This window comes from Ceraceosorus guamensis (genome assembly GCF_003144195.1).
Source record: "Ceraceosorus guamensis strain MCA 4658 unplaced genomic scaffold IE81scaffold_63, whole genome shotgun sequence".
Taxonomy (NCBI): Eukaryota; Fungi; Basidiomycota; class Exobasidiomycetes; order Ceraceosorales; family Ceraceosoraceae; genus Ceraceosorus; species Ceraceosorus guamensis.
In genome coordinates this window covers 1-10,510 of record NW_020290058.1, presented here as the reverse complement: position 1 = coordinate 10,510, position 10,510 = coordinate 1, and the positions used below count along the sequence as shown (strand labels likewise).

Genomic DNA, 10,510 nt, shown 5'->3' with positions numbered 1-10,510 from the left:
TCAGACATACGGTCCAAGCCGGAACAAAATGCTAGCTCAAATGAAGTCATGCTTGGGCGCTGTGGTGAATCTGAGATCGCGCTCGAGCCTCCGCAAAGCCCACACCCTTACTGACCCCACACGCAGTGGGAATTGATCTGCGTCGAGAGGCCCAGGCTTTTCGAAGGCATTTGCCACGGATTGTTTGAGCCCGGCAAGTTCAGCGCTGGCAAAGCCGCCATTGAGGACGCGGACGCCACCGTCAACGAGCGCACCGACACTTAGAAGCACTTTGACCGACACACGCCTTCGACGGACCCGTACTGCAGCCGTGAGACTACTGTTATCCAGCCCTAGACAAGAGGCTGATTGCTGAGCTTGAAGTGCTTGATCGAGCCTTCGAGCGCACAGAGATGTGCAAAGAGGCAGACGCACTCTTGCCTAGCGTGCGTCTAAGCGCTAGGAGATCCGGATCTTCCTCTGGACGTCTCGCGCGATCCCCGCCTCAGACTAGTGCGTGAGTTGGCTCTGACCGCTCCAGCTTTTCCCCTTCCTTGTCCCTTTTCCTTCCCCACACCTTTTTCTCTGCCGTTCCCTCTGCCTCTGCGGCTGCCGCTTTCGTGCTCGCTCATCTCCGTGGCTTTGCCCTCTCTTCTCGAGACGCTGCGCTCGTCGTCCTCGAAAGGCAATTCCTCGTCAGAGCCTGTGACCGTCGAGGCTCGTCGAGCAGAGCTCCTGGCTCTCGCTTTGCCTTTCCCTTTCGACTTTTTGCGCGCTGCTCCGGGCTCTTCCAGCTCGCGCAGAAGCTCGGCTTCTTCCGCGTCGAGCGCTTCACCTCTACTGCCCCTGGCGGCCGCGTCCCGCCTCGCCTGCAGCTCTGCAGCATTTCTCAATCTTGTATCCACAGCGTGCAATACCTCTGCACAACTCTCCAAGTTCGCCGGTTTTCCCGTCTCTTGCAGGACATGGAAGCGATGACCGAGCAAATCCTTAATCTTTGTAAATGTCGTCAACGTATACCAGCCTGTCGTCATCTACGGAATTCAAACGAGCACAAGAGATATCTTGTCAAGTGCAACGGCATACTTCTTGGTCGGTGCGTGACTCACCGAAAATTTCTTCAGCAGGTTCTGAGGACCTTCGCTACGGATCAAAGGCAAGACCTCCGGGTCTTCGACATCGAACAGACTGATATACGGTGGTGCTCTGGTGGGAGTCTGACCATCGAAGATATGGCTTTGGCTAAGGGGTGCCGTCGGATCAGAGGGGGTGGGGTGGTCAGATCGTCGAGAACGTCAGATTCACTTTGGTCCGCACAGCAAACGGCTCACTTGTCGTAAGGAGCCTCGCTACTCGACTGTCCCACCTGTGGCGCTACGTCGTCCGCAAGGTCTCCATCTTCATTCAAGGTCTGATTGTCAACACTGTCACCTTGAACAGCATCGTCTTGGTCATTGTGAGCCTGGCGCACTGGAGGTGATCTGCCAGGTCGATCCATTGTTTGACCCTCTTCTTCTTCTTCTTCTTCTCCATCCTCCTCATCTTCGGCGTCCTCTTCTGGTTCCGTTGGTCCTCTCGTTTTGCCCTTGCCTGAAGTCACATGGAGGTCTCCCTTCGAACCCAAATTACGTCGAGGCTTCGAAGCCATAAATCTTGCCTTAATGTGAGATTGGAAGCTGAAGCGCTGATGGCTGGAGTATTGAGGACGGGGTCGTCAGGTGATCTCCAGTCTCTTTCATTGCGAAAAAGGCTTCGTGGCCGGCGCCCGTAACTCACAAGCGACTCTCTGGGTCTGTACGTGGGTCGTAGCCAAAACGGGACAAGGCATCTCGCCAAGGCCCATCAACGATCACGTAGCACACCAATGGAATGTAAGCTTTTTGTCTGCGTTGTGCCAGGGCAGGGCGGTCAGTCACAGCGCGACGCACCCCGGGCGCAAGATGAGAATGACGACACTAATTGTATGCTCACAATTCCAAAGCAGTCCTTTCTTTGGCAGTCAGTTGGTTCAACAGGGCAGCGCGGGGCCACAGAGGGCGCTCTTGAAAGAGCTGTAGAGCCAGCACCAACGAGCGTGAGCCGCGGCATTTCGTTGAGCCGAAGGTGTCCACAGGAATGCCACGAGATGTCAGACCTTGCTATACTTCGCACGCACCTCTTCGAGTCGAGCGATGAGTTGTGGACTGCATCGCTTTCGCTCCGCTGCCACATGTGTTTGACAACGCAAAGGGACCTGTGGTTTCGAATGAGGTGAGGAGTGTCAGACGATGATCACACGGGTCTCAACACCATCAAGCGGTGCGCACCTTACTGGAAGAGGGTCCGCGCAGACTGAATTGCTGCGGAGCAAATCCTCTCCATCTGGACTTTTGTAGGAAACGCGACGATTCGCCATTCTCGTCCTTTTTGAGCTTTGAGCCGGGGTTCTGACGAAATCTGAAATAGAGTTGGGACGGAGAATTAGAATTCGTGCGCAGACGATCGGCGCGCGCACCTTGATCTGCTTACTTGTACGACGGAGGTGCCACCAGCCTGCTGAACATTGGAGGTGGTGGCATTCTGAGATTGCTCCGCACGCGCGGAGGTCCATCTCCCATTTGCATGGCATCATCCCCGCCCTCCACGGGAACATCGTAGTCTTCCATCTCTGGCGCGATCCGGTATTGCCGGATAGCGTCAATGTCTAGTCGAAGTAATGAGTCAAGTAGAGACAAAGAAGAGGTCTGACGCATTGAGACATCTGACTCTTCCTCTTGTGGTCTGAATTGCCGGAGCATCGATGCTTGCTCTTCTAGAGCAGTCTGCTGGCGTGCGGTCGTTATCGTCGAAGTTGCTTGCGGCGTCTCGTTGTATTCAGTAAGCGCGTTTCGAGCAAAGTCGTCAGGCGCCTCGACGCGAGGCATGTAAGCAAAGTCCGCAAGCGTTCTGTAGCGTACAGTCTTCTTGATGACTCCTAGGATGTCCACCTTGTATTCGAGTCTCTCTTCAGCTTGCACAACGTCCGAAGCCGAAGGTTGTGCACTGCTGCGTGCACGCAGGGCTTCACCGTTCTCTGTCCGTCTCTTCTTGATCCATCTGCGCGTAGTGACTTTGATGGCAATGTTGTTCGTGTCTCTAAATTCTCCGGTGAAGGGGTGCCTGTACACATCAATTCCGACTTTTTCATCTGCTGACCGCCCCGATAATTCTCGCGGATCCGGTCGATGTGTCGAGGTGCTGGTGGGTAGTCTGCATTCCAGCACGGAGGAATCGTGCGACACGCAGCCACTCATGTGATTCAAAGCCAGCTGTGCTGTAGCATAAGGCTCAGGGATCGGACATAAAGTGCGCAAAGCTCTGTTCAGCGTGCCATTTGCCGCTTCCAATCTGGCTTCGCGAATGGCACGCGCCCTCCAACCCAAGCTTGGATGCGGTGTCCCATTCTCGCTTTGATCTTCTTCTGAACACACTACTTCCATCTGCTCCAACTCTTGAAGTTTCTTGATGACCGCGGTGCGATCCAAGACGGGCTTGAGCAGGCCAGGGTACTCCACGCTCAAGAAGACGGGCTGCCTAGGCAATCGGTCGACTGGAGCCATCCGTTCCGCCTCAGGAACCTTTCCGTCCACCCGCTCCTGACGAGTCTCGTCGTAAGAATCTGCGGGCCCATTTTGCAGCTCTGACATGGCGCTCGGATCTCAGCTGTATGGTGGACAATATTAGGCCGCCTGGCGTGGTTCGCTAGTATGATCTGCTTCCATATCGAGGCTCCGATCGTGGACGGAACGCATGTATGCAGGCACACCACTCTGGGCTTTCTTGTCACACCGCGCTTTTTGAGATTCACGAAAGACGTCACGTGCTTCGCTGGGTTGCTGTGTTCAATAAGGGCCACCACAGACGCACAGAGCGTGACGCACGCCACACTTGACTCAAGACTCTTGACTCTGCATGACTGCGCACGTCGGTGCGCGCCCAGCCGCTCTGCGCCACAATTTGGCGGGCTCGTATTGCTTGCAGGCGCGACGCTGCACGCTGCCAGCTGGAAATCACAATAACAACAATCAGCACAATGTGAATCGTGAGTAGTCAAAGTGTAAGTAGAGTAATAGTATCCTGATCGAATGCTGCTGCAAACTAGCCATACGGTCGGTTCACACCTTGCTGATCTCTTCAGCATCGCACGGATCTCGCGAACGTCCACACCAACGCATCTCGCTAAGGCTCAGCTGAGAATCACGATTGCGGGCATCCGGTGCCACTCGTGACTTCATACCCCTCGCGGCCTCTGTGACAGACGTGTACTATCAGCTGCGACACGGTTTAAGGCGGCAGCCACCAGAGCCCGTCAAGGGTCAAATGCAGGGGCACGTAGGCCAGTGCAGCTTAGCAACACCAAGCCCGCCTTCTACTCGCTGCAAATACCTCAGTCGAACCGTCGTCACTGGGATTTGAAGCTGGCGCAGGGTCACAAGAGATCCACAAAGAGCTTACAGAACCCATCGGATCGCCTCGGAATTTTGACAGCAGGTACCTGATCTGGTTGTTACCGCTTACAGGCACAATCTGGTATAGCTATCGCTGCATAGCGAGCCGGTATATGTCCAGCGGCGATCAAGAGCAGCGTCCCCGCCACGACGATGATACCAGGCATCTCCTCGGTCCTGCGTAGAGACAAGAGACAAGGCGACAGCAATAACCCCACGTCTCCATCAGCCACCTCACCTCCCTTTCCGGCCTCTTCATCCTCAAGCTCCATCACATCTCACTTCAGTCTGACCAACCAAATGCCCCGTACAAGTTCTGGAACGTCTACACCCTCCGCATCAGGTCAGTCAGGGAGTGGGAGCGCGCGACGTGCTGCTGCGGTGGTTGCTTCGGCCAGGGATGCTGCGGCCGCAGCATCAAGTAATCGCGACTCACGTGGAGGCTTCAGAAGCACATCTCCACCTCCAAGCGCCGGCTCTCAAGCAAGCTATCAGTCGGGACAACATTTTGATAGCACGGGTGCCCCCATGCTGCCAGAAGAATTGAGAGCGAGAGAGAAAGAAAAAGAAAGGGCGATGAGAGCTCAGATCAGTGCTGGACCGGCGTCCTCCCATGCACCTTCCTCTCATCCTCATGGTCCAAGGGCCCCGAGTCAGGGCTCAGTAGCTTCGAGCTCGCGAGTTTCCAATCAGCCAGGAGAAGAAGGACCTGGTGTAAATCGCAGTGGCAGTAGAGTGAGTCGGTGCATCACTGCAGCAGAGCGGTTTCATACACGAGCTACCTTCTGACACTATAACTTTTTAACACTATGTCGACATTTGGCAGGATCCAAATCACATGGAATCATCTACGACGCGTCTGCTTGTGGCAACCAAGAAGTTGTTGGAAGCTCTGACTTTGTGGAGCACAGGCGAGAGAACTGAGACGTACGTCAGCGATGTTTACGTTAGGCTCGGCAACGATTTCAATAATGCTAGCGCGATCTACACTCGGTATGGCATCGACATGAGGTGAGCACCTACACGCGTGTGAAGGCTGGCTGCGTGGTGTTATTCTCACAAGTAGCCTTCACGATGACGATGCCATCTCCAGTGATCTTGTGTCGGTGCCCGACGACCTGCGCTACTGTCTGGAGGAGTGTCTCTCTGCGCCAGGATCGCAGCAAGCACTCGACCAACATCTTCCTCGGGTGCGAGAGATCATCATCAGGCTGCTGCAAGGTCTGAAGCTGAAGCAGGCCGATTACAAAAAGACAGCAGAGCTGCGTAAAGCTGCACGAAGGGAGAGGGAGCGTACAAGAGGCTCTCGATCCGAGCGCGTAGGCTTCAGCGAAGGCGCAGTCGGGCTTGAGGCGGAAGCGAGTGCGGAGGATTCTTTGGCCGAAAGTAATACGAGGCCAGAGGCGCCAGCTCGTAGTACTTCGGATGGCCAGCCTGCTCGTCGCAGTGCTGTTGGGCGTCGGCCTGCTGCTGCTCCGCCTGTGGATCGTCGAGAAAGCCGGTCGACGCCAGCTGCACAGGACGCAGAGAGCGGCAGTAGTGATACGACGAGAAGACGCAGTGGAGCCAGACGACCAGAAGCTCTCGACCCCGTCGAAAGAGCGCGACTGGCGGCGCAAGCGATTGGCGACGAGGACGGGGTCGAAGGAGCTGCGCGCGACTTAGACGAGACTTCCATCCGGGCGCAAAGTGCCCCAGAGGAGGAGAGGGCTCCGGAGAGTGCCGTGCGGCATTCGCTCGTGGACACACCGACTCCTAAATCATCCACCGATGCTGCGCTTGTGCAGCATCAGGAAAGCGCCGCCCAGGAGGGAATGACACCATCATCGTCTGTGACGGGGAACATGTCCGCACAGCTCTCGGTACCACCATCTGCATCTTCATCGCGCGGCCCTCCCAGCTCGGCTCGGCGAGCGCACGCCGCTGTTGCAGCAGCCTTGGAAGCGGAGGCTGACCCCAGCTTGCGGGCTTTGAAATCCAGAGACGCACTGGAGCGGCGCGCTTCTAAGCGCTTTAGTGCATATACCTTCAATAAGATGGGGCTCGGTACGCCCCAGTCTTTTGGTCTGGGTAGCCTTGGCATGAGCGCGCTCGGTGCTGGAAGCAGTCCGGCCAACAGTCCCCTGGCGGATCGGCGGGTGTCGAGTCAGAGAAATGCCAGCTCCGCGATTAGACGGCCGAATGGATCGAGAGCCGGCAGCGCAGTACCTGGAGAGGCAAGCGACTACCTTTCAGCCGGTCGTGCGATGCCGGAACCTCCCCACTCTCCCGAAGCGCTTGAAGAGCTCAGGTCCCAGAAGAGTTCGATGGAGACAAGGACGACCAGTCCGAGAGGAGCAAACCGATTGCTAGCAGCCACAGCCGGAGATGTAGCTGCTAGTTCCACCGAGAGCTTGCCGTTTGTGGACGCGCAAGGGCCTGTGAGCCCACGCGTTCGAGATGACGCCGACGCTGTGCCACCTGTTCCTCCTTTACCAACTGCTGAGGAGAGGCGTCGTCTTGACGCTGCTCAGCGTCGTGCGGAGAATGGCACCTCATTCTCTGGCACACAAAGATCCTCAGCCGTCGAAGCATCTGCCTCGACTCTGTCTCTATTTCTACAGCTTGGTCGGCAAACCCGGCGAGCCATCGTGGACCTTGATCCCAGCGCGACAGACAGAGGTCTTAACGTTGTAAAGCTGCGGATGCTGTTCATGGACCGATTTAGCTACTCGCCGGGTAGCGAAGACTTTCCGGTAATCTACGTCAAAGATTTGGCGAGCGGAGTCAGCTACGAATTGGAAGACTTTGCGGACCTGCAAGATGGCAGTTTGTTGACGCTGAATATCGAGCCTCTAGACCAGGTCAAGCAACATTTGGACAACTCGTTGAGCGTCATTACACGAGAGCTTCGAGACTTGAAGGCAGCCGTATTTGAGCGCGATCGCGTGGACGCACTTCGCCGCACCAGCATCAGCTATGGGCCCGACGCTTTGGCCGCGGTGGCGGCCGCTGCAAACGCTGCCTCGCAAAGTCCTGCGCGCATCACCGACTCGCAGTTCACCTCGGCTGGTGCGCGGGTAGCCCAACTCAAACGTGCGAACACTTTGGCTCGAGCTAATGGTACTGCGAAAGACGAAGCGAATGTGCCTGTCTCGCCAACACTGAGCTCTGCCTCTGTAGGATCGGCTACGCCTAGCGGCGCAAAGGTGGCGACGGAGCTCAAGACGCAGTACGAAGAGGTTCAGAGTTTGAGGAGAGAGCTGGCAGTGATGAGACAGATTCAAGGAGACTTTGGATCAGACGTGACTGCACTCCTCAAAAATTTGCGCGAACAAGCTTCTCACGTTCGCGCCATTGCGACCAAAGAAGCTCCTGCTGAGCGCAACTTCATCGTCGCTGGCAAGATCAAGCTGGAAAATAATTCTCAGGAAGTCCTTACGCTCGTCGAAGACCTGCAGGATACGGTGGACGATCTCAAAATGGACGTGATTAACCGAGGCGTCAAGCCCAAGCCTGCCACGATGAAAAAGCTAGGAGATGATATGGCGCGTGCACATTTTGGTTTGGAAGACTTGGAGAAGTATGTCACCACCGTGGAGCCGTCGTGGAGGCAGACGCACAGCGCCGAGCTAAGGAACGTGATGGAGGAGCAAGAATTCTTAAACTTCCAGACGGGCATGATTGCGGATTTGAGGGAAGACTTTTTGGCGATGAAGGAGGTCTACGAGAACATACAGCAGGTGATCAAGCTGAGGGGCGTTGGCCGACCTGCTGGTGCTGGTAAGGGCGGATATTTGCCGCCACCACCCGAAGAGGGCCACGAAGGGCTGAACACGGTCATGCTGGAGGTCAGAGGCCAGTCTGTAGATCACGAAAAGCGCTTGAAAGCGCTCGCCAATGCCGAGCGATTACGAGCCAAAGAGCTTGCTTCCCGCACGGACGACTTTCAAGAAGAGCTGGCTGGCTTTGTGGACGGCAAAGCTTTGCGAAAGACGGGAGGTCACGCGGAAGCCGAGAGGGTGCGATCCAAGAGGGACAAGCAAACACTATTGGCAATGTTTAGTGGTGGAGCCGATAACGTTGGAGGTGCTCCTACTTCAGCCGGATCGACCACTTCGGACGCTAAACCTCCTTCCAGACTCGTGCTTGGCAAAGGCAAGGGCGTGGCCGAATCGAACGACAATTTGACGCGACAAGACTCGGTCGGTAGCTTGGCTACCTCGGCAACTACCCATCAGTGACCTCCATCCTGGCCTTGCGTTCTTCGCGCTCGATCAGGCCACCAAGCTGCCTTGACTTCGCTCACTCGCATTTGATAGAGACGTATGACACTCCGCTGCATTTCGATGAACGCAGCGTATCCATTTTTCGTTGGAGGCTTTGGTGCATGTCATTGCTGTGAAATGCATACCTTCACGCACACTTTCGCGACTCTGTGACCTTCTGGAAGCGCACAAGCCCTATCCGCCCCGATCGTAGCCTGCAAATGCATTGCGCTCGCAACGACCTTGCGGACCTGACGCCGTCAGTCGAGTGAGGTGGCGAATGCATGAAAGGGTGATGAATTGTGCCTTGATGCTGCAATTTTCTGGGCTGCATAGCGGTGAGCCTGCACGCAAGCCTTGACATTTGGAAAGGCGTAATGTTACAGAGGTGGAGGACCCGCGGCTCGAGTCTGCCTACGGCACCTGAATACCCCGAAGCTGTGATGAGATGCTAGTCTAGGAATCTGCACCTCACACATCGGTAAAGGACGTCCACATCGTGAGCGTGTATGCTCAGAAACCCCTTCCCCCACGGACTACAACTCCCATTTCCCTCCGACTTTCAGTCCTTGTCCAATTAGAGGCGGTGCTCCGAAAGCCGTTGTAGCATCAGCATTAAGCTCGCCGCTGAGATCAGAGACGTTTTGTAAGTTGCCTTTGCCAGTCAAGTAGTAGCTTGCTCGGACGATCAAGGCTTGTGCTCGACTTGGGAACTCGTAGATCAGCGAATAGAGTCCTAGCATAGAGATGATGATGATGAAGATTGCTGGAGCGATGCAGCGTAGAGCGCGTGATGAGCAAATCGTTGCGATGCGGTGAGAAGAGAGCCCCGCTCCATCACACTCGAGCGTCCTGCTGCGATTTCTGCCCTCCCCGCGAACGCATCGATTATCACCCAGCACAACTCACAGATGGACCAGCATTCCCAGGAATTGAGCATGTCGTACGAATACGTCCCGCGCACGTGCACATTGAATCTCCAGAGCAAGTCTCTAGGATCGAATGGATTGTAGTATCTGTTCCATCCTCCTGCTCCTGCACCTTTGCTGCCTTTGCCCTTCTGATTCGTACGGCTAGCTGCTTGTGCTCTGGATGCTGCGAGAGCAGTAGCACTCCCTGGTCCTCTAACTAAGCTAGCGTCATCGCCGCCATTTGCGGATGCGATTGGGGCTCGAGAAGAGACTGATTGGCTTTGGCTGGCTGAGAAAGGCGTGCCGGGTGGTGAAGGCCTCAACGTTCTGGAACTGGGAGATGGTGAGCTGGAAGGCGAAGCTGATGACATTGCGACGTGCGGATCTTCAAAGTGCGATTTGGAATGAGATGCTTTGGCTCTTGAGAGCACAAGAAGGGCAGAAAGACGTTGCCCTAGAGAGCGAGGTATGGAGATGGAGTTCAAGTCTGGAAGAGACGAGCTGGGTATTGCCATATAAAAGCTCCGAGATGGTCATGGTTACCAGTGCTGATGCTTCCGCTAGTGACACGCATGGCTCACGTGATTGTCTCTGGATCGCCTCGGAAATGAGCGCCCGCTGCCCGCCGGGTCTCGAATTTAATTGAGCTCCCGCTAAAGCAAAACCGACTTCAGCGACGGCTGATCCGACCCCCTTCGAGCGTCACAAGTTTGACCCTCCTGCGTGCCAAGGTCGCAAAGGGAGCAGGCAAACGTCCACATCACACGCTGCCGCTTGAGCGAGCACAGTGGTGACCTTATGTACGCGTTCCCAAATCTGACCTGGAAGGAGAAGGTCAGGATTCCATAAAGGTAACAGGACGGATTCGACATTATATGTGGGGACGCCCATACACACGGAGTCCGGG

At 55.8% G+C, this 10,510-nt stretch overlaps 3 protein-coding genes across 3 annotated transcripts; 1 reads left to right on the top strand and 2 right to left on the bottom strand.

Moving 5' to 3' along the window:
- Window positions 1-431: 431 nt before the first annotated feature.
- IE81DRAFT_349108 (hypothetical protein) lies at window positions 432-3,644 on the bottom strand (the record flags this gene model as incomplete). Its single annotated transcript, XM_025516352.1, has 8 exons — window positions 432-1,013; window positions 1,089-1,221; window positions 1,311-1,670; window positions 1,756-1,863; window positions 1,951-2,030; window positions 2,135-2,212; window positions 2,286-2,415; window positions 2,488-3,644. 8 exons carry the CDS (start codon window positions 3,642-3,644, stop codon window positions 432-434), a joined length of 2,628 nt encoding a protein of 875 aa, XP_025367717.1.
- A 768-nt stretch (window positions 3,645-4,412) lies between these two features.
- IE81DRAFT_216244 (AIP3-domain-containing protein) lies at window positions 4,413-8,754 on the top strand. Its single transcript, XM_025511005.1, has 3 exons — window positions 4,413-5,180; window positions 5,272-5,456; window positions 5,512-8,754. Exons 1-3 carry the CDS (start codon window positions 4,599-4,601, stop codon window positions 8,666-8,668), a joined length of 3,924 nt encoding a protein of 1,307 aa, XP_025367716.1. The 5' UTR covers window positions 4,413-4,598; the 3' UTR covers window positions 8,669-8,754.
- Window positions 8,755-9,228: 474 nt separating this feature from the next.
- IE81DRAFT_349106 (hypothetical protein) lies at window positions 9,229-9,974 on the bottom strand (the record flags this gene model as incomplete). The annotated part of the gene is made up of 2 exons (XM_025516351.1): window positions 9,229-9,458; window positions 9,602-9,974. The coding sequence occupies 2 exons, from the start codon at window positions 9,972-9,974 to the stop codon at window positions 9,229-9,231; spliced, it is 603 nt and encodes a 200-aa protein (XP_025367715.1).
- Between the last annotated feature and the right edge of the window lie 536 nt (window positions 9,975-10,510).